The 24,829-nt window shown below is 41.0% G+C and overlaps 1 protein-coding gene across 2 annotated transcripts in view; it reads right to left on the reverse strand.

Moving 5' to 3' along the window:
- Positions 1 to 24,621, reverse strand: part of LOC115432915 (E3 ubiquitin-protein ligase CBL-like) — a 103,646-nt gene extending 79,025 nt beyond the window's left edge. The window contains exons 1-3 of one of the 2 annotated variants that reach the window (XM_030154017.1): positions 24,615 to 24,621; positions 17,249 to 17,253; positions 9,102 to 9,329 (exon numbers count right to left, since the gene is read on the reverse strand). In XM_030154017.1, coding sequence (XP_030009877.1) covers positions 9,102 to 9,245 — 144 coding nt within the window. In that variant the 5' untranslated portion in view covers positions 9,246 to 9,329; positions 17,249 to 17,253; positions 24,615 to 24,621. Of the gene's footprint in view, positions 1 to 9,101; positions 9,645 to 17,248; positions 17,254 to 24,614 lie in introns of those variants that run through there. The other variant, XM_030154016.1, reaches the window with a different exon arrangement.
- Positions 24,622 to 24,829: the final 208 nt, after the last annotated feature.

The following is a 24,829-nucleotide window of genomic DNA, read 5'->3' on the forward strand; positions in this document are numbered from 1 at the left end:
TTATGTTCCAAGTAATTATAAAATGGTCCTGACTGTCACCAGACATCAAGGAATCATGTTCATTTCAAATACTGATATCACTGACAGTAGTAGTCCAGCCAGAATATTTGCATTTGAAACACAAAAGCTAAGTGTCAGCCCATAAATGATGTTGTCATTGTGTGTTTTGGTCTGATGCTCCACCCATCACCTGTCTTCCAATCACCTTTCAGCATCCAGGTTGCCAGTTCCCACTGAGCTGCTGCTGGAACATTTCTGATCATAAATGTCTGACATTAATAAACCTAAAGGCCTCTTATTATTCCCAAATACGTAGTGACAAAGTGAGAAACAAAACAAGGATATGTATAGGAGATGATTTTGAAACATGGGGATGACTGAAAGAGGAGAAGAATTTGAAGACCAACACTGGCTCCCCCTTAGTCTGACCACCCGGCAAGAACCACTGAGAGCCGGGGCCCAGCTGTGCTTGCGCTACAATACAGCTACTGTGGCTACATTAGTAGAACCTAGACAATTTCCACACGCGGAAATCGTGAAAGGGGCTCGGGGGTTGGGGGGGTTGGGGGGGGGGCACGCCGTCGGTTCCATTCTGAGGTCGTTAACGACAACAGGTCCCGCTCACGATAGCAAGGTCGCGTCCATGTCCAGGCCCAAGCGGCACACAGCCGAGGCAAATTTCCGGGACCGCTAGATGGCGCTATGAATCGGATTCAATATCGCTGTGTCATTTTGTTCGAGGCAAAAACAACATCAACCAGGTCAAGTCTGGTGGAGATCGGACAAAAAATGACAGAGTTACCATGTGGGACCACTAGGTGGCAGTATGAGTCTAATTCAGTATCATTTCATTCAGTCAGTATTTACACCTTGCCCCCTCCCCCCTTCTTAAATTCTACCTATACCCCTGCACCAATGTAATTTGACATCTGCCAAGGGCCTTACCCACCAACACAATGGCTATATCACATGGCTAACATCATGATTTAACCAGTGGCGGCTGCTCGTCTTTCAGACAGGGGAAGCTCATTGTTGGCTTACATCTAAAAAAAAAAAAAAGTCAAGTTATTTAAACATAAATTTGGCCCTCTGTTCCTTTTTAAGAAAATGCTCAGTGACCTTATCATACCAGTAGGCATCTTTTCCAGGGACTGGACCAGTGTCCTCTCAATGTCCAGCAGAGCTGGGCTGCTCAGACGGCCTCGGCCTTTGTGTTGTGGGTGTAAGACTTCAGCCTTTTTAAACAAGAGATGCTCCTTTCACTCCGACCTAGCCAACAGTTTGATTGATTTAACCATCTACAAAACGATATTAAACTCGAACAAGAAATGATTAAATTATGTAACTGAAACAAGAAAACGCTGAAATTATGTTAAATTGAAACAAGGAAGTACAATGAGTGTGTTTTATTTACAGTGCAAGAAATGAATGAGTAATTTCGCAGTGGTTTCTGTCTTGATTTCACAGCAGAATGCACAACGGTATTAAACTGAACTGTGTCAGTGAAGGAGGAGATCTCAAACTAGCTGTCAATCAAACGGGATTCAGCCTTTCGACTGATCCTCCAGTCAGCACGAGGGATTCTGGCGTCCGGCCCGGCCGAGCTCCACCCACAGCTCCATTCACCCCCAGGGATGCCGGTGTCCGGGAGCAGGACAACATCGTGGCATTTATCCAATTACCGTCCAGTTTTGAGGCAATGAAAAAAACCGTTCCACTCAGTCCCATTGAAGCCCAGAGACGCCCGGCATCTACGGACAAATGCACTGAGCAGAGATGGAATGAGAAAACAGAGACACGGGAAAGGATGAGAAGTGAACAACATCCAGTCTGTTGGTTTGTGATAAAGCTGATTCTGAATAAACTCGTCTTTGAGATGAACGTGTTCTAACACATTTGCAGTCAATGAAATGTCAATACAACTGTACATATTTAACCATTTAAATTTCGTAATTTTAGGGGAAGCCGGGCTTCCCTTGCAGTCTATGAGAAATCGCCGCTGGATTTAACCATATTGGGAGAGCCATACTATGGTGTAGAGTTTTCTCCATCAAATCAATCAATCAATCAATCAATCAATCAATAATATCTATGCAAAATACATTTTAATATAATGTTTGTGTATTTGTATGTTGTATATATTGTAAAAAAAAAAAGTGTATGATATTGATAATTGAAATTTTAAAAATTATTTGACATTTAATTTTTATTAAATATTATTTATTTATTTAGTTTGATATTTACTTTTGTTGTCCATCTGTGACGTTGCCATTTGCTGCCATTTGCAAGTTGATGTTTGTCAAAACTCTTGCTTATTAGGTATGATAAAATATTTTTTTCCTCTAACCAATTATTAGGTTGTAAAATAGAGAGAATAAAGGTTTACACTGAATACATTTTAGGATGATAATGTTGTAGAAACTTCTGAGAACTTTGTTATTCTTGCAAAAAATAGACAAATTTTTTTGTCCATCCGTGACGCAGCAGTTATTGATATTTTATATTTAGAAATATTTGAATCTAAATTTGGCCCTTTGAGTATGTTTAAGATGGCATTTAGACCTTTCGAATTATGTGTAATATTTGTCTTAAACTTGTCTGGTTCAAAAGTTATTAATGAAAAAGTAGTGGGCTGTCCATCTGTGACGCCCTTGACCTCACCTTTTTATGATTAGAATTTCTGTGAGCCTAAACACAACATTTTCAATCTGACACACACACACACATATATATATATATATATATATATATATATATATATATATATATATATATATACACACACACACACATATATACACATATACATATATATACACATATATATACACATATACACACACATATATATATATACACACACACATATATATATATATATAGATATAGATATATATAGATAGATAGACATATGTCTCTCTCTCTCTCTCTCTCTCTCTCTCTCTCTCTCTCTCTCTCTCTCTATATATATATATATATATATATATATATATATATACACACACACACACACACACATATATATATAATGCTATTTCATCTTGTGTGTTTAAAAGTTTGTGTTCATCTTTCTTTGAAAAGAAGTTGGTCAGAACTTGACTTCCTTCATTTTGCCTTCTCTCCCTTTCTTTTCTTTCCTTTCTTTTCTAGGGCCCCGAGCCCCTAATGAATGTAGCCACAAAAAGCCACAGCCAGTCTGGGTCCCTGCAGCTGGGCACGTAGCAGACTGTGGCAATGAGCATAGCTCCCCCGGGAAATTTTGGGAAAAATTAAGTCTTTTTCCTGCATTCTGGTGCGTTTTGAGCTTAAAAATATGTTCAATCTGGCTTCAGTTTCATACAAAAAAAACATCATGAAAAATTAACTTAAGTCAACACTTTCATCTAAACTATTTTTATTTCTAATCTAATGTATAACAAAACAATGAATGATAGACTTATAAATACAATTATTCTGACCTCTGATGTTCATGAGATTCAATATAAAATAAATTTACCAGTGAGACATGATTTATCATAAAATCATTTGGTAATTAAATATGGACAGATATGGACTCTTGAAATCATTTTATTTACACTAGAAAGCACTCCTGCCCAGACTAGAATCTACATGGACTGATTACTAATTTAAACTTAGATTTCTCAGATAATTGACTTCTTTTCAACTATTTGACTATTTATTGAGTACTTGCCAATACAGAATACCGATACTAGTACTTAATAATCCCATTCTAGCTTTTAGTTAATTTTGTAAATGTGCTTTATTGCCGTTGTCATTAGTCTGACTGGAAAAAAGTGCTGCTACTGACATTCAATGTGTTGGAATGAGCATTTCTCAATTAATCCACCAGGGGGCACCGCTCTTAACCATACTGGACAAATACCACGAAGAAGAGTAAAGTTTTTTGAGAAGAAGAAAGTCAGTAATAACAAACATGGAGACGACAGAGGCAACACTAATGTGATACCAATATTGCAGCGTTTTCGCTGGTAAGGTTTAAAAGCGAAGCTTGAGCAGGTAGAGAAAAGAGAAATGAGCCATTAGTTTCGTTTTCACTTCCGCTGGTGGCGGTCTGCACCGCTCCGTGCTTTCAATAGATGTTGTACATGATGAAATGAACGAGCGCTAACTTCAGACAAGTGATGTGTGCAGTGTGAATTCGGAAAAAATTGGAAATGTTCAAATGAGTTCAATCGCTCTCGGCAGTGCTCTTCAGTAGTGGAGACTGCATTTGTAATTAGGGGGGGTTGTCATTTTGCAAAATCGTAGATAGCACAGATGTACCCCCCATAAAATATGGAGAAGGTCCATTTGAAAAAGAAAATACCAAATTTTGGATAATCAGTCCAGGATAACCCCCCTGTACATACCCTCTGAAGTTCGGAATATTGCGCATAGAAAATTGTCATTTTGCTTATGGTGTCTTTATTTTTCACACATAATAGTCAAACCTGATTTATCTAATCATCCTGAAAAACATTTTACTGCTTCATGTGCATCCACATGAAGCCGTACATTAGAATATTAGCCCAAAATATGCGTATTTTGAACAAAAATATGACAATATTTTGAACGTGTAATATGATGTATGCTAACAGTTTCTTATTTTCAGGTGAATAATGGCTACAACTAGTACAAGCATGTCATTTACAAGGTCTCATGCCAAAAAGACTCTAGGTGCTGTGGATTATCTCCAGAAACCCGAGTTTCCACATGGAATGCTTCCTACTAGCAAGGACATTATCCAAAACATGCTGTATCTTTTACGCCCGAAGCAAGCAGGCCAAGCTCAGCGGTCCAAAGTTGATGCAGCCTAGTTGGTAGCAGAACTACTTCAAGAGCACTGGCTCTCCTGCAATCTCTACACAATTCACACCAGACATATAAAGAATCATATCCTAAAACTTTATGGTGACTTCACATGCCTCATTCAGACCAGGAAAAGCAGGCAAAATGACAATTTCATCAAGCGAGTTGCAGCATTCAACGAGAAAGCAAATGAGATGTTTGATATCTTCTGTCAGGATCCAGCAGTTCGTAAACAGCTTGAACTTAGACATGGTGTGAAGATGAGTGATATGGAGTGGGCTTTTCTTGCTGACCAGAAGGATAAGAGGAAAATGTACTGTGATGACTTTGTGGACAAAAAATGGCAAAAAACTATGGAACGTCGAAAGAAAGATATGGACACTCTAGATAGAATGCGTGATGAAGCAGAAGAAGGAAAAGGAGATGAATCAACCTGTAGCTTCGTTTGAAGATAGTGAGGCCTCAGCTGATGAAACCACAGAAGCTGAATCAGATGTTCTGAGCTCCCAGAGCTCCTGCGATGAAGCTCCTGTTCCAGCTGCAAGTCATGGACCAAAAAGGCGTCGCCTATCATCCACAGCTACGATCCCACAGCCAGATGATGAACTCCCTCTGAAGTACCAGCATATCCGTCTCAGTATCAGAAAGGTGAGACCTGAGTTCTATAGACTGTGGATAAACTTAAGAGCTGCTATCACATGTCTGAAGCACAGGCTGAAGCAGCTGTAATCACAGCGGGAAACCGTATGTTTGGCAGAAAGTGGAAGGAACACAGCAAACCAGATGTCACTGATCTAGACACCCTTCCAGAATCAAATAATATGCGACAAGCTGGCAAGAGCATTGAAGCTATGGCCTTGGATGAAATAGTTAAGGAGATAATGAACTCTGATGAACTTGTAGTGACATACTCCGATGACGGATCCAAGAAACAGGGAGCAGGATCTTTCTCATGAAGAACCATAGGAAACTCCCAGTAGAAACCTATGCTGTCAATCTGAAAATTTACCTTGGCAACATTATTTCTAGTGCACAAGTCACTCTCGATGATTTTACTGAAGCCATGGATACAATCCTGGATCAGTAAAGTATATTCACTATTTTCCGATAAGCTAAGTCAATGTTGCTTTTGGATTTTTGAACATTTGGGCTTCAATTTCTGTTAAAACCCTGCATCAGTTTCATGGACATAACTTCAATTAACCTCTTAGAACATTTATTGCACATGTTTTGTGACTTTTGTGATTCAATTTACATTTGTATTATTAAAGTTCGTCAAATGTCTGACAAAAATGGATTTTTACAGGTGTCATAACTTCAGTGGGTATGTACAGGGGGGTTAGCTTTGAGCAATTTCATAAATTTGTACTTTTTCATAGTCAGAAAGGACAGGTACATATTTTGAAGTGGGTAACTGAAAAATTTTGTGTTAACATCTACCCCTATTGTTATTTTCCTTGGTTATCGCTCGGAGATTTTCGATCAGAGATATAAGTTGGTTGATTTTACTAAAAAATACCTTCGCCACTGTGGCTACACGGGTTGAAAACAACTTCGCCAATAAGGAACATGCATCACCAATGGCGATGTGGCACTAGACTAGTGCAAGCCTAGCGGGGCCGCGGTCTCTTCGCCCGATCCAAGACCGGCGGTCTCTTCTCCTGGCCCTGGTGAAGAGACTGCTGGTCCAGGACTGGTGAAGAGACTGGGTACCAGTGTAGGACTTGTCACTTGCCATGGTAGCTCCTTGTAGTACAGTGTTTTCTGTGGAAGTGACCTCTTCATGTAGCGGTGTGTAATCCAAAAAGGTGGTGGTGGGGTGGGGGTGGGGGGGGTTCGGTAGTCCAGTGTCTGTTGTTCAGCCAGGGGGTGGTCGGGGGGGGTTACGGTACCGATCCGTGCCGCTTCTACTTTGCGGAAGTAAAAGTGAAACTTAAGGCTCATTTGCCTTTTCCCTATCTACTGAATCTTCTCAAACTTTCATTTGAGTGTGCAGGACGTTTATCCTGGTCTATTATATATTATACTTATGTATAAAAGGTCTGGTGACAATTTTTTAATATGAAATTTATGGTGTGGTGGCAAGGATTAGTGGAAACGCTAGTAGTAGACGCTTATGCTGGATCTGGCAACCCCTAGTCTGGGGTGAGGCGGAGAGGATACCACACTCTACAGTATTTTGAATGTGATTGCAGTACCAGTTTTGGCCACAACCCTACATACAGCACCTTTAAAGACTCACAGCTATTTTTGTCACAACTTCCAAATTACTTTTTTGTTTTTCCCAAGTGATTTATCACCATTTATTCTAATATTATCCACTGCATTTTGCATTTTTACTTAAAAATCAGATATTTTCTTGTATTTCATTTACTGATCATGTAGATCATGCATCACCAAATGGCAGACCTCGGTCCTGGACCTGGACCCAGTGATGGTTCTGTCCGGACCCGTGACTAATCTCTGATAAATTCATGAGAAAAGATCATTTTCATAAAGTATTTTTTTCTGACGGTGGCAGCTATAGACATCGGGTGCTGCAACTCCAGTTAATACGACAATAGCGTCACTCAGATGAGCCAATCAAATCGCTTGTTTACCCTGCACTATGCACGCACCGGAGCAGAGAGGAAGAGACAGTGATGACAGCATGTCTCGCTCCAAAACAAGGAAAGTTGATGCAGAAAACCGTTATTTTTTAGGGCACTTTCACACTGAGTCCGTACTGTTCTTGGATACATTCACACCTTTCCCGCAGATGTCGCATTCACAGGCACATACTACGGCCTGTGCAGGAGTATGAGTGGGTGTTACAGGGCCGAAACAGTAGGTGGTGATGTGGAGGGAATTCTGTCGCTATCCAACAAACACAGAAGTCAGAAGAATATAAACCCTTACCTATCTGTTATTAGCCTGTTTGAGGCAAAGAGAACAGCTTACTCACCTCTGTTTGCACTTTTTTATTTATTTTATTCTGAGGTTTCTGTTTTCTTTAATCTGAAATAAAGGCTTTAAAAGTATTTGCCTGGGACTACTTTTACTTATGGTAAAAGAGCTAGTTGTGCACTCTGTTAAACATTTCCTACATTGAAAATTGACAATAAATATTGTTGAAACCATAAGAAAATGTGGACATAGAAGAAGGCTCAAAGACACAAGTTGGACCTCTGTTCAGACCTTTTACTTGGAGGAAATTTTAATAACTGAACCTCAGCGATTTTTAATCGAATACTCCTGATATAGATGTTTGTGTTCATAAAAACTCAGTGTAAATTCAAAGGTTATGAGATCAAATCAGAAAAAAATAGGAAAAAGCTACTTTTTCAACAAAATATATCATAAACTGAACATAAAAACAAGCAACTACAACTACTGTCAGGTCTACAACTCTTTTTTGAGGTAAATTTTTCTCAACATTAAACCTTATAAGTGATTTATCTCCAGTTATTATATTATTACAGTCTATATTTTTAATTTTTCTGTTAAAATCCAGTATTTTCCCTATATTCATTTAGTGATCACATTTTAAAATCAAAGGTTATCCACTGTCATTAGTAAAACTACTTGAAAAATGAAATTCTCTCTACATTTAACCTTTAAATGATTTATCAGTATTATCATATATCATTAATATTCTCTTTTGAATTTTTTTCAGTGAAAATCAGGTATTTTCCTATAGTTAAATGATTGATCATTTAATTTACTGTTCATTTAGTTCCTTCTGTCGTTCTAACATAAACCAAGTGTCTCCATCCACTGTCATTTCCTATCAAACTCCATGAGTTTCACCAGTGAATCCATGTTGTAGAAACACAGTCATCTCTTACAAAAGGGGTCACAAACCCTGGCCCTCGAGATCTACTTTCCTGCACGTTTTAGATGTGTCCCTCTTCCAACACACCTGAGAGTCATTATCAGGCTTCTGCAAAGCTTGATGATAGGTTTACCATTTGAATCTGGTGTGTTGGAAGGGGGATACATCTAAAACATGCAGGAAAGTAGATCTCGAGGACCAGGGTTGGTGACCCCTGTTGTAAGGGATGACGGTGTTTCCACGTCCACTACGGGGATACTGAACGTCCAGATAGGTCATATCTGATGATCATGAAAAAACTGACCACCTGCATTTTACAACTAGATACATACATTGATAGGATTAGTTGATCAACAGGTATTAAACATTTTACATCAGTAGATGAGTTTGGTCGGTGGACGTTTATATTATAAGTACGTTTAGTGTTTTATATCTTTGAAGCATTTTTTAATGAACATGATTAATAGCAGTACTCTACCTTGTCCATGAGTTTCCAGCATTTCTCCACCATTTTCTTATCGACCACCCCCGGTTGGTGAGGCTGCAGAGGCTGCTGGTTGGGCTGAAAGGCGTCCTTCATCAGCCCGATGAGACCGGCGCCCCTCCTCGGATTTCCGGCCATTAATTCAGCTGGTGACCGGGAATTAGCCCCGGGATTTCTGATTGACAACCAGGAATTATTCTTGATACTATTCCAACAGATGCACTGCGTTTGTCTACACCACAGTTAATAATCTTCCAAGCAAAGACTGTCTTAGTAGTTGAACAGAAAAGCTATGTGTACATGGTGCGCGACGCAGCTAAGCTAATGAGCTACATTGGAGAAGCACCTCACTTCACCTCCATAAATAACAAGATTTGGCGATAGTCGTTATGTTATCTCGTGCTTGCTGTCAGTCAGCCAGATGTCTCTTACTGACGACAAGTTAAGACAGCAAAGGATAAACAACCCGTTTATAATGCAGTCTACGTTAAACCACACCGGAACCAACACACAGGTTATACACTGTCGCTCAGCCAATGACGAACCAGAAGCTGGAGTCAATAAGAACATCCGGTTACAGCCCTTCAAAATAAAAGCCGGATCAATACATACAAAACTGTCCGTTGATGCCAACTTAGCACTTTTGATGCTAGATTTTGCAATTTTTCAGGCTGCCCTAGGGATTTTTTTTATATATCAAATAGCACCTAGCATCAATTTTAGCTACTTTAAAAATTTGTTTGGAAACTTTTAGCAACTTTTGAAAAGCGACTCAAACATTCTGTCAGTCAGAAAACAGTGGTGGAGAATCCCAGTTCCATAAAATAAAAATTCTGCCATATATTTGTTCCAACCATTCACTGAACCAGCCCATTTCGATGAACACAACTACTCATCCAGGTAGAGGGGATAATTAGTGGAAACACCTGTGTTTTGTAGTAACCAATACTTGGCAGGAATTTTACTTTATGGAGCTGAGATTCTCCACCACTGTCAGAAAAACACTGTCTGCCTATCTGTAAGTCAGTGTTTCCAACTTATTCACTTTGTTGGTATATGTAGTGATATTTCAGACCCCTCTAGAGACTCTTCATAAAAAAAAAAAAACAACTAGCCACAAATCTATGAACTTTTTCTGGTGTTATTAGAGACTCTGATGTGAAAGTATGTGTCGTTCTTAGTTTAAAACAGGGATGCCCAAATCCAGTCTTCGAGGGCCGGTATCCTGCATGTTTTAGATATTTCCCTCTTCCAGCACACCTGGTTCAATTAATGATCAGCTCATCATCAAGCTCTGCAGAAGCCTGATAACAATGTAATGGCTTCCAGGAGTGGTGGAAGAAGGGAAAAATCTAAAACATGCAGGATACTAGCCCTCGAGGACCGGATTTGGACACCCCGGTTTAAAACAAATCACTGCACTGAATCACTCCCACTGCCATTGACAGTTTTCTCTATTGTCTCTTTTTGGTCCATTTAGACTGTTAATGCAGACTGAAAATTTTAAATGTTCTGGTTAAAAATGTTCTTGTTTTACCGTGGCTTGTTATAAGCTCCTAAGTGGTTAAGAAACCAAACTTAAGAAAATGAAGCTAAAAACTAAACAAACAAATAATATAACCTGAGTAACTCCTCCAGAGTGTCTCTAGGGTCATTTTTGCCAGTTCCCAAATCCAGGTAAAGGAGGAGGGTTGGAATTGGGACATTAAAAAATCAAGAATTGACAGAGTATAGTCCATTTGTATTTCTAAACATATTTAGTGTGTCTTTATACCCACTTTTTGTCCCTCCCACAATGTTACTCCTCTCCCCTACACGTTTCATTACAATTACATACATATTTACAGTTATGCAAGTTAGGTGATGGTGTCATTTATCAGCTTCTAGTGATTTTTAGGACAAACAATGGATACTTTCCTCACTGATGAAACACTGATAAGGAGTGACCAGGCATCACACTTCCAGAAAGACCATACAGTATTTTAATAATTCATGCCATGCCCAAACATACATTTTAACTACATTTTCATAAAATGATGCCTATATTACCCTGTCAACTAAAATTAACATTAGTGATCCTGGATAGTTGGAATCATTAAGCTGTTTTATCAAATATCTGTGTTACCACAGACAACTACGAGCAGAAAAATTGGGACTTGTTTACTGCTGTGTCACAAATCATTTAAATCAGACCAATGAAATGAATACTAAGATGAGCAAAAATGGTGACGGGATAATATCAACGAAAATTGGTAACAGCAACAACTAAAGGGATTATTCCAAAACGTAAAATGGAAGTAACATAATCATAAAAAATGAGGCTTGATAATAACATTGAGAATGATACTTAAAATAATTTTGGAACATTAACCCATAAAGACCCAAATATCCACCAGCGACCAAAACCCCATATACTGATATAAACTGTTTAATACCTGTTGATCCACTAATCCTATCAATCCATGTTCATAATTGGTGTAGAATACAATTTTTGTCGTCTTTTCATTGTCATCAAATATGACCCATTTGGATGTTCAGAGGCTCTGTAGTGAACATGGAAACACCATAATCTTCTACAACATTGATTCACCAGTAAAACTCATAAAGTTGGATCAATGACAGTGAATGGACACACTGGGTTTATGTTCAGTTAATGATAGATTTGACTGAAAAAGTCACTTTTTCTGCAGTTTTCTCTGTTTTTGATATAATATAGCTCAACTTTAATCTGAGCTTTATGAACGTCTACATGATGAGTGAATTAAATACAGGGAAAAACCAGATTTATATTGATAAAATACAAAATACAGAGGATAATATTATAGGTAAATAGTGATAAATCACATAAGAAATTTTAGATATAGAGAAAATTTCACCTGGGAACTGACATAAAAGTAGCTCTGGGTCTTTATGGGTTAAATACAGTTATCACTCAAATTAATGTCTGTATATCTAGGCAGGAGCAGCAAGGCAAAGGTATGACTTTAGTACTGGCTAATTTTCAAATGAATCAGGCTAAGAGTAACCAAATAGTAAAAAAAAAAAATTTAAATTAAAAATTAAAAACAATTAAATGAAATTAATAAATAAAAAACCTAAATGAATAAATAAATACTGGAATATGGAATTGTATCAAAAATTGATATTTCCCTGTGTCCCAGTCCAGGAAACAAATAAAAGCAGATTAAATCTGGCACCACCATAATTCCATAAAACTGTACCATGGAAGGGAATAATGAAAGACTGATTTTTTTCTCATAATTACAAGATCTATTCTCAAATGTAGATTTGTCATACTTAATGCATGATAAAATTTGCCATAATTGTGATTACCATCTTTATTTCAATCAATCAATCAATCAATCAATCAATCAAATTTTATTTATATAGCACCAAATGTACAAAAATAACAAAAGTTATCTCATGACACTTTACATCTAGAGCTGGTCGAAACCAGACTCTCAAGCCAATTTACAGAAACCCAACAGAATCCTCCAGGAGTAAACACTTGTGACTGGTGACAGTGGCAAGGAGAAACTTCCTTTTAACAGGCAGAAACCTTGAGCAGACCCTGACTCCTGGAGGATGGTCATCTGCCTTGACCAGTTGGGGTGAAAAAGAGAGGGTAAAGGAAGAGAAAAAGAGAGAGAGATAGAGAGAGACAGGGGGAGAAGGGGGGAAGTAGGGGGAGACACATGGATGGAATTGATGCACAGATAACTAACCAAAACTGTCAAAAGTAGATGGGCTGGTGTTAGTATAAGTTCTAAAAACCAGAACAAAGGTCCATGACTGTTAATACTACTACTACATAACAAGTATTAACAGTGGATATATTACTACTACAACAGTTAGTACAAATAATAGAAACCTCTACCATCTATGGAACTGTATGATAAACACTATCACAACTACATGGATAAGTGAGTGATGATGATGAAGGCAGGAGAGAAGAAGGACCAAAGCAGCAGGTCCAGATTTGGTCCATGGAAAACCTGTGATGATCCTGGGAAAACCTGTGAGGCAATAAAGCACAGAGACTCCGGGGAATACTTTGGTGATGTAATTTGACTTTTTTTCACTCTAAAACATGGAAAAAAGTTTGGAGTCATTATTATTATGTTATTATTTTACTGGTCTGGCCCATTTGAGATCATATTGGGCTGAATGTGGAATGTGAACTAAAATGAGTTCAACACCCCTGGTCTAAAGAAAACCCTGGAACAAATCCAAGCTGCAAATAGAACCATACACCAACATTTTCAGTTTACTAAGCAATGCTCCCTCTCCTGTCAACAAAATGAATGGTTTGAGACTCCGGTTTGTGAGTAATAGATGGGACAGCTATATAACAAATGATTTCAGAAACACAAGGTCCATGAAAAAACTCTCGGAGGCTAGGAAGAAAACATAGGTCCAAATGGCCCTGTGTCTCACCGGCATGTTCTAACAAGAATCAATGTCAAGTTGAATTTGTGAGGTTGTCAGGTTCTGCCGCTATATTAGAGTGGTCTTGATGCAGGAGGTCAGTCTCCCAATAGAAGTGGGTGGTACTTTCATTGGAGGAAAACTCAACAAATTAAATGAAAATCCATACATGACTTCCTGTCAGTGCTCAATAGTAACTATATTGATATCTCTAACCATTTCCATGTTATAAGCCATTAAAATATGGCCCAGTATAAATAACTGCAAATTTTTACTTACTTGAAAAATCTGTCAAGAATTCCCAAGTATCTCGAAACTGTGAATAAATTTTGTAGACACTGTCCCAAGAAAGTAATGTGAAATGAATCTGACCAGTAGTTTCATTGGAGAAAATGTTTGAAGAAATAACAAATGAAGAGGACAATGAAGACAAAGACAATTAAGAAAATGGCAAAGACGATGGCAAAGACGACGTCAGACACAGCGCCCTCACAATAGCTCTTGGCCTATTGGCCGGTGAGCTAAAAAGGAGGAGTTGTGTGTGTGTATCATCAGACCCTTTTCACCATAGGAACTTTTATGTAACCCAGGATTTAGAAAAACTTTAGCGCGTTTCCACAAAATTACCCAGGTAAAACACTTTCCCTCAACTCCAAACTTTCCCTGAGAAAAGTTCCTGGTAGGGGGTAGGACTTTTAAGATTATCTGGTATTCTTGGACACGGGATTAGCTTTGTGCTGAAGAACGCTGATTAGTGAAACAGACTTGCAGTGGTTCACACTTATATTCACTTACTATAGCCAGTGTGCAGCTGCAAATTTGTTTTTCAATTTTACGAGTTTCATATCCTTTATGTTTTGATCATATGGAAAATGAAGCAAAAGAAGAGAAACTGTGAGAAGAGGACAGATAATGAGGTCTATTTGATGAATATACTCTGCTTGTATTCATTTCACTCCTACAAGTGCGTTGCTATCATATGTCTGTTCATCTGTGTACATTAAATAGCATATTCCACGAATTTACTCAAAAGACCCTCTACCCCGTTGAATGTATTTGCCAAATATTCTCAAAAGAAATTCAGCAGGACTTCAAGCAGTTGGCAACTTGAAATGACTGAGCCTCATTTGAATAAATTTTCAGAGAGTTAGAGATGCGGTTCCTGATAATAAACATTCCTGGGAAACTGGTGGAAAAGGGGTTCATATGTCTGCAGGGGGGGAGGGGGGCACAGTAATCCCATTTATTTTCTCTGCTGTCCTTGCCACCCACTGTCATACCTGCAGCCAGACGTTAGTCTGGTTTTGTCTGTCTTTTATGTTTTGTTTGTCACTTCCTGTTTTATTTTGTTAAGTTTTCCCTCATGTGTCTTGTCTGTCGTCTTTACTTCCTGTTCCTTGATCATCCTCACCTCTGACCTGATTACCTGTCTCCGCCCTGATTTGCTCCACCTGTGTCTAGTTGTCTTCCCTCCCTTTTGTGTATTTAAACCCTGTCTCTTCCCCCTGTCAGTCGCCAGTTTGTAACTCCTGTAGTTCTTACCAGCGTTTTGACCTCGTCTGTTCGTTTGTCTGCCTGTTGTGACCCGTTTTTGGATTCCTCGGTTTTTTGCCTTCTGCCTGCTCCCTGTCGGTTTTTGTCTGCCTCGTCTGATACCCTGGTTCTGACCTTCTCGCCCTGACTACTGGTACGTGAGTTTTGCCTTGTCCTTATGTCCTGTCGCCTGAATTTTTGCCTACCTGTGTATGACCTGTTTCCGTCCCTTACCTCCCTTTGCTTTCCCTAGTCGGGAAAAATACCCCAAAGGCTGCTCGGGAGACGGGCTGTCGCCCTCGCTCCGGAGGACGAATCTGAGGAGGAAATCTCCAACCATTATCCTCAAGATTCTGTCACTGATATTATTAATACACCTGTGTGTAATTAATAAATCTTTTGAACCTTATTTTTTGTGTCCGAGTTCTGCATTTGGATTCAGTGCCTGTACTAACGTCATCACAACCCACTGCAGGTCCTGCTGCAGATTTTATATTGTCATGCCATTATTTTGTCATCATGGAGACAGTATGTTGGAAAAACTGCTGTGGGATATGCCAGCACTAATGGCAACAGTGCGCTGGAATGATCCAGATGCAAGGAAATGTAACGTCGCAAGGAGTTTGGTCATAGAAGGTATTGCATGACTCCTCCTTGTGACTGTTCATCTAGAAGTTCTAAAATGGCATTGCTGGGTAGGTGATACGTCTCAATTATTTTTTCTTCTATCATTCCAAAAATGTTGACTCAAGAAAAGATTCACTGTCCGCCTTGTCTTTGGTTATGCCCATACCGCCTCCTCGCCACAACAACTGCAGCCAGTTCTGTGCGAAATTGTTCTAGTTAAAACTTGGTTTTCAGACACGCTCGATACAGATGGAAAAATTAGCCACCACAATCAGTTTCAGGTTTGCGAAATCACATTTCATATGTTAAATAAATATTTGCATCTACTCCTCCCAATAATTTTGCAACATTCTACCAGAAACACCCATATTGCACATTCATCAAGGCAAACACATTAAATAGGTTGCACAAGCTATTTTGATCAATTGAAAGACGCAACTCTCAGTGCATCCTGTTAGTAGATAAGCTTCAATGTATTTTTGCATGTGCAACATGTATTTACATGCGCAAACCTTTAGTAAATCAGGTCCTACCTTGAGTATACATGTGGAAAATACTCATCTTTTATTTCTTTTATTTATTCTCCCTGATTTAATCCATAGTTTTGTGAATGTGAAATTTTTTATAGAAGAGACTAGGGACCAAAGGTGGGTGCACGCTCATGTTGCAGTTATCACCATTCAAATATCACTACAAGTTATGAATAAAAGTATGAAATTTACCATGAAAATTACAAAGAAACTCCAGAAGCTGTCTGAAACAGAGGACTGGTTGACAAAACCTGTATTTATTTGTGAAACCTGAGAAAAGGGCTATTTGCCACATTTACACCATGTCAGACCACATTAGACGTGAGACCAAAAAGCTGTAACAATGTACATGTCAAGGCCCAAAACGGAATTGGCCCGATTCTGAATCGGGCCAGCCCACAATGGAATTCTATTCTAGGCCAGCCTAGAATGGAATCCTGCTGCTATAATGTTATTTTTATACCATGTTTAATGCAAATGATCCATAATTCCATAATTTGTCATAATTTTACATTTTCAGTCTTACATACCTTGAGTAACTATTGTCAATTTCAGTCGATTTCACTGTACCATATATTGGTGGGGAATACCACTAGGTTCTATTTGTAAATAAAGTGTAATATAGTCTACAATTAAAATGTTGTTTGTTTCATTTTTTTTTCACATATTTGCAAATTCCATGTATTGATTTTTGTAATAATTTAGATCATTTGCATTAAACATGGTATAAAAATAACATTATAGCAGCAGGATTCCATTCTAGAATAGAATTCCATTTTGGGCCGGCCGATTCTGAATCGGGCCAGATTCCGTTTTGGGCCTCGACATACACATTTCAAATGTGGAAAGGATCATATGATGACTCCAGTCTTTTAAAAACAAAATCTGACATTTGTGAACCCTTTGTGTTCATTTGAGAAAACAACAATGGCCTAAACACAGGAAAAACAATGAGATCACCCTTTTGTCAGTTTTCACACATCAAGTACATCTTAGACAAAAATGTAGCTCCGTAGCAAAAACACTGTCTGGATGTAGATATAGACTCACAATACAATAGATAACCTGGAAAAACAAATCAGTCAAAGTATATAGATACGCTTTATGTTTTGTCACTCCAAAATTTTACAATTCTGTTCATTATTATATTCTCAAATTATGTGTGTGTCACCAGCAGATGGTGGCCCCCGGAAGTAAGGGATGCCGTCAAGCTGAAGAAGGAGTCTTATCAAGCCTTGTTGGCTCGTGGGACTCCTGAGACAGCTGATGGGTACCGGCAGGCCAGGTGTGCTGCAGCCCGAGCGGTTGTGGAGGCAAAAACTTGGGTTCTGGTGGAGTTTGGAGAGGCCATGGAGGAGGACTATCGGTCAACCTCGAGGAAATTCTGGCAAACTGTCTGGCGCTTCAGGAGGGGGAAAGCAGTACACCACCAACACTGTTTACAGTGGAAGTGGGGAGTTGCTGCTCTCGACTGGGGATGTTTGTCGGACGGTGGAAGGAATACTTCGAGGATCTCCTCAATCCCACTGCCACGTCTTCCATGGAGGAAGCAGAGGCTGAGGTCTCAGAGGTGACTTGTTCATCACCCAAGCTGAAGTTACCGAGGTGGTTGGCAGCTCCTCAGTGGCAGGGCACCAGGGCGGATGAGATTCGCCCTGAGTACCTTCAAGTCTCTGGATGTGCAGGGACTGTCTTGGTTGACACGTCTCTGTACATCGTGTGACGGTCGTGGGAAAGTACATCTGGATTGGTAGACCAGGGTGGTGGTCCCCCTTTTTAAGAAGGGGGACCGGAGGATGTGCTTCAACTACAGGGGGATCACACATCCTCAGCCTCCCGGGGAAAGTCTATTCCAGGGTACTGGAGAGGAAGATCCGACTGATAGTCGAACCTCGGATCCAGGAGGAACCCGGCCCCGGAATGAAGCGGGAAGATGGATGGATAGATGGATGGATGGATGGATTCAGATTATGAAACTCTGTGTAAACATTCATCTATTCAAAAAAAAATTCAACTATAAAAAATTCAAATTGTGAAATACAACCATTAAAAAAACATTCAATTATAAAAAATAAATACATAAATAAATTCAAATGATGAAATATAACTATTTTTTAAAAAATCAGCTATAAAAAATTTAAATGATGAAATACAACTATTCAAAAAAAATTCAACTATAAAAAATTCAAATTATGGAACACAACTATTAAAAAAAAAAAAAAAAAATGCAAAATACAACCATTCACTATCTAATGGCACACATTTGCTTCCATAGTAGTAAGATTATTCATACATTATTGATCAGCCATTTTCACATTCTGTGTGCAGCAGAGCAGTATAGTAATACTAATGGCCACATGTTATGTTAACATTGTGTAAAGGTCACTTTATTCGAATACGAATGTTGATTATGTTTCAGCCCCTCTGACAAAACTGATCATAAGGCTGGTGTCATTGTCCTGGCTATGCTGGTATGTATCACTGGCATCTATTTCTACTGTAAGGTATGTAAACATCTCAATTCAGTGGAGAAGTGCATTATATGGACTTCAGGTTAGTTAGAAAACATTCACTTTCAACAGGAGACGTTTGTCGTGTTTTTTCCTGGCCAGCGAGGAGCAGCTCAGACTGCAGACTTGCTGAAGATAAGAATCCTGGGAAAAGACAAAGATCTCCAAATTCACATCCACATGAGTTCCTCAGCTAATCACATTTGATATGATGAAGAAGAGTTTGTTCTGTTTATAGTCTTTCTTAGCTGTCAGTTGCCTTCCTGGAGTCAATGTGTCTTGTTGCTATCAACTGTCATAATCTTTGTAATCTATCAATTACTTTCTTCAGTTCTATTTGATTAAACGCTTATTTGAAATGGCAAAAAAAAAAAAAAAAGTAAATATGTGAAAAAGAAATTCTGAAAAATTACAAAACTTTTCCTTTTTTTCAGAACCAGCTAAAACAGCAATACCACAAAAAGTATAAAAGCACAAAGATATATAAAAATATGTATATAGAAATAACAACAATAATAACAGTATAAAAGTATATATAAAAATATATGTAGATATAAACACAAGAAACAAGTCAAATGCAATCTACAAACAATATGTGCACTGCAGTCTTCAACACATTTGGATCCAACTTACTAACTTACTAACAACAAAAATTGAACTAACATACAAATTAAAAAAAAGTAAAGCCAAATATTTTTTAAAGTTTGTGTTAAAGATTAAAAGTTTAAAAGGGTGCATCACTTTTAAGGGGAATTTCCTGTTGAAGGACACAAGATGTCAAAAACTCAATGTTAAGCCTTTCTGAGGAGATATTTGACCTGACAGCACCATCTGCTGGTCCATCCAGCCATTATCCTCCGCTTTATCTGGTGCCGGGTCGCGGGGGTAACAGTCTAAGCAGGGATGCCCAGACTTCCCTCTCCCCAGACACCTCCTCCTGTCATATCGGTCTGTTTTCTCTGTTTCTTTCTCTCTCTCTGACCCCTTAACCCTGACACACCTCCTAATTATCCTGATGCCACTCACCTGATGAGCGCACCTGCGTCTCATTAGGGGTGGTGTATATATTCACTGCTTTGCTGTCTGTCATTGCCAGATTGTCTTCTACCCCGTGAGAAACATTCCAGCATTGTTCCTACCTGATTCTCCGTGTCTGATCCTGTTCGTCCCTGACCCGCTCTGCTGACCCGCTGATCCCCCTGCCTGACCTGTCTGCTGGTTTCTGCCTCGTCATCCATTTCCCTGGTGCTCGACCTGCCCTTCGTCCCAGACCACGTCTCTCTGCCCGCCGCCTGGTATCAACCTGTTCCCGCCACAGACCCTGTCTTCTGTCACTGCCCCTCTGGATTCTACGGTCTCTCCGGTTTCTGGATTATCAGCCTGTCCCCGACGCCCCCCTTTGCCTTACCCCTGTCGGCTTTCTGAGACTGTGTTTGAGACTGTGTTAAAGACTGTGAGCTGTAATACTGAACACCTGTTACTTCTCCTAAGCTTCAGTAAAAGCTTTTCAAACTCATACCTCTGTGTCGGTCTGCATCTGGGTTCGGTTGTAGCCGTTACACCTCCAGCTCTTCTGGGGGGACCCGAGGCGTTCCCAGGCCAGCCGAGAGAAATAGTCTCTCCAACGTGTCCTGGGTCTTCCCCGAGGTCTCCTCCCGGCGGACATGTCCCGGAACACATCCCCAGGGAGGCGTCCAGGAGGCATCTGAAACAGATGCCCGAGCCACCTTAGCTGGCCCCTCTCAATGTGGAGGAGCAGCGGCTTCTACTCCGAGCTCCTCCCTGGTGACTGAGCTCCTCACCCTATTCCTAAGGGTGCGCCCAGCCACCCGATGGAAGAAAACTCATTTCGATTGCTTGTATCCGGGATCTTGTCCTTTCAGTCATGACACAAAGCTCATGACCATAGGTGAGGGTAGGAACGTAGATTGACCGGTAAATTGAGAGCTTCGCCTCTACTCAGCTCCTTCTTCCCACGACAGACTGGTAACAACAACCGCATCACTGCAGACGCTGCACCAATCCGTCTGTCAATCTCACGCTCCATCTTTCCCTCACTCTGAACAAGACCTCGAGATACTTGAACTCCTCCACTCCCCACCTACCCGGAGAGGCAAACCACCTTTTTCCAGTTGAGAACCATTGTCTCGGATTTGGAGGTGCTGATCCTCATCCCTCTCGCTTCACACTCAGCTGCAAACCGCCCCAAGGCACATTGGAGGTCCAGGTTCGATGAGGCCAACATCATCTGCAAAAAGCAGAGATGAAATCCTGTGGTCCCCAAACCGGACCCCCTCTGGCCCCTGGCTGCGTCTAGAAATTCTGTCCATAAAAATTATGAACAGAACCGGTGACAAAGGGCAGCCCTGCCGGAGTCCAACATGCACCTGGAACAGGTCTGACTTACTGCCGGCAATGCGAACCAGGCTCCTGCTTCGGTCATACAAGGACTGGACTGCCCTCAGCAGAGGGCCCTGGACCCCATACTCCAAAACATCCCCCACAGGATACCACGAGGGACCACGGGTCGAACGCCCTTCTCCAGATCCACAAAACACATGTGGATGGTTGGGCGAACTCCCATGAACCCTCAAGCACCCAGTTGAGAGTGTAGAGCTGGTCCAGTGTTACATGACCGGGACGAAAATTGCATTGTTCCTCCTGGATCCGAGGTTCAACTATCGGTCAGATCCTCCTCTCCAGTACCCTGGAATAGACTTTTCCCTGGGAGGCCGAGGAGTGTGATCCCCATGTAGTTGGAGCACATCCTCGGTCCCCCTTCTTAAAAGGGGACCACCACCCTGGTCTACCAATCCAGATGTACGTCCCCGACTGTCATGCAATGTTACAGAGATATGCCAACCAAGACAGTCCCTGCACATCCAGAGACTTGAGGTACTCAGTGCGAATCTCATCCACCCCCAGTGCCCTGCCACTGAGGAGCTTGCTAACCACTTCGGTGACTTCAGCTTGGGTGATGGACGAGCCCACCTCTGAGACCTCAGCCTCTACTTCCTCCATGGAAGATGTGGCAGTGGGATTGAGGAGATCCTCGAAGTATTCCTTCCACCGTCCGACAACATCCCCAGTCGAGGTCAGCAGCTCCCCACTTCCACTGTAAACAGTGTTGGTGGTGTACTGCTTTCCCTTCCTGAAGCACCCGACAGTTGCCAGAATTCCTCGAGGTTGACCGATAGTCCTCCTCCATGGCCTCTCCAAACTCCACCCAGACCCAAGTTTTTTGCCTCCACAACCGCTCGGGCTGCAGCACGCCTGGCCTGCCGTACCCATCAGCTGTCTCGGGAGTCCCACGAGCCAAACAAGGCTCGATAAGACTCCTTCTTCAGCTTGACGGCATCCCTTACTTCCGGGGTCTACCATTGCGTTCGGGGATTGCCGCCACAACAGGCACCGGAGACCCCTGCGACCACAGCTCTGAGCAGCACTTCAAACAATGGAGGTGGAGAACATGGTCCACTTGGACTCAGTGTCCCCAGCCTCCCCCTGGGATATGGGAGAAGCTCTCCCGGAGGTGGGAGTTTGAAGACCGTGCTGACATTGGGCTCTGCCAGATTTCCCAAGAGACCCTCACAACACGTTGGGCCTGCCGAGTCTGTCCGGCTTCCTCCTTGCCAGCAGATCCAGCTCACCACCAGGTGGTGATTGGTTGACCAGTTCTGCCCCTCTCTTCACCCAAGTGTCCAAAACACGTGGCCGGAGGTCTGATGATACGACAATGAAGTCGATCATCGACCTCCGGCCTAGGGTGTCCTGGTGCCACGTGCACTTATGGACATTCCTGTGTTCAAACATGGTGTTTGTTATGGGACAAACTGTGACTAGCAAGGAAGTCCAATAACAAAACACCACTCGGGTTCAGATCGGAGAGGCCATTCCTCCCCATCCTCCCCCTCCAGGTCTCACTGTCATTGCCCACGTGGGCCATTGAAGTCACCAGGAGAACAATGGAGTCCCCAGTTGGAACACCATCCAGCACCCCTCCAGGGACTCCAAGAAGGCTGGGTACTCTGCACTGCTGTTTGTAAGCCGAAACAAACAGTGAGGCACCTGTCCTCGACCCAAAGGCAGGGTTCACCGGGGTGAACTCCAACACATTGGCGGCTGAGCTGATGGGGTTATGAGGCAAGCCACACACCAGCCTGCCGCCTCTCACCGTGGGCCACGTCAGAGGAAGCAGGAGAGTCCAGCCCCTCTAGAGGGGTTGGGTTCCAGAGGCAAAGCTATGTGTGGAGGTGAGCCTGACTATTCTAGACGGTATCTCTCAACCTCCTTCACGAGCTCCAGCTCCTTGCCCCACCAGCGAAGAGACATTCCAGTCCCAAGAGCTAGACTCTGTGTCCGGGGATTGGGTTGTCGAGCCCCTTGCCGTCAACTGCCACCAATCCACACTCCACCCGGCCCCTACAGTTCCCTCGGTGGGTGGTTAGTCCTCTGGAGGGGGGGCCCACATCGCTCCTTTGGGCTGGGCCCGGGTCAGGCCCCATGGGCATTGGCCCGGCCACCAGGTGCTCGCTTCAAGCCCCAACCCCGGGCTTGGCTCCAGGGTGGGGCCCTGGCTGCGCCATGCACCATCGAATTCAATTATTTTCAAAAAATTTTAATTCAACATTCTTAAATACAATGCGTTTCAAATTCAATCTAAATCAGTTTAATATACATCTTGCCAGGCAAAACCAATGAAGTACCAAGCCACTTGATCCAACTTTCGCCCAATCATGCGTTACACCGGATATCATGTGATGCTCCAGATGGCAGCTCCATAGACATATACACACTGCTGCTGCCCATTACAGTGACTTGCCGACAGGGTTGCCCATCGTAGTATAGTGCAGCCAAGCTAGTACAGTGCTACTCACTGCTACTGCGCATTAAGGTCTATAGAGGAAAGAGGTGTTGCAATATTAAAGTGATCATAAATCGCTCAATTGTTTAACATATTTACACAGGTTGTTTGTTACAAATGTCAGACATGGAGGACAGATACAGACAGATACAGACATAAATAGAATAAAAGGAACTCAGAAAATGTCAAGGTGTGTTCAGGTCCTTATTTTAAAGACTTGCTTTAAGGGTATATATTGCATTTGATTATTATTATCATAAAAATACTACTATTATTGTAGGAGCTATTTGTCTGTTTAGTTTTTTGTTTAAAGTTAATTTACCTGTTTTGTTTACTAATTAGTATTTTTTGTTCATTGTTATTTTTTGTTTGTTAATATTTAGAATATATTTTTTTAATTTTAAGGTATTGTTTTCATTCTTTGGTATTTAGCACCTTTTGTTTTGTGTTTTCCTATTGGTTAGACCGTGGGCACCTGGGTATAATAGGGAGCACAAAGTTAGACCAGCATGCACCTGGGTGACCCTATGGTTTTTACCAGACAATCAGACGTCAGACAGGATGAGCAGGAGAGGACAGCACAAAGGCCTCAGTTGTTTGTCTGCAAAATCTTGAAAATAAACCACTTGAACTACATCCTATGATATGGACATGGTAGTTTTTGACTGCGTAAACCACAAACCCATGGTGCATCTAGTGGTTATTTGAGTTATGGTACAGTCTTAAGTTCAGTCACCTTTAAGTTGATTTAATTTTGATGACAAATAGCCGCTACCAATTATCACTATCATAAACAATGCTATTATAATTGACTATTATATAACAACCACAATCATAATTAAATTGCTATTATCACTTCCATATTATTCATTATTATTATACATGAAATATTTGAGATAAGTGCAAGAACATAAAGAATCCCCCTAGAAGAATATTTACAAATTTACAAGAATATTTACAGAGCTGCCTTTCATTAATCAGGCCTATGGAAGCTAAAACCCTGAAAACAGAGAACTGTTTTGCACAGCTTAGATTGATTGTTTATTTTGAATATCACATTTAAAACCAGTACAAGAAAAATCTATGTTAAAAAAAAAAAAAAAAAAAAAATGTTCGAAAAGGAGCAGGATGAAGTTCAGCTTATTTACTCCCTCCCCCTTACCCTATATTTTTTACTGACCATACATTCCCATGTCAAGCTCCTATAAGCCTAGCAAACCTTATACATAT

This window comes from Sphaeramia orbicularis, chromosome 14 (assembly GCF_902148855.1).
Source record: "Sphaeramia orbicularis chromosome 14, fSphaOr1.1, whole genome shotgun sequence".
Classification (NCBI taxonomy): Eukaryota; Metazoa; Chordata; class Actinopteri; order Kurtiformes; family Apogonidae; genus Sphaeramia; species Sphaeramia orbicularis.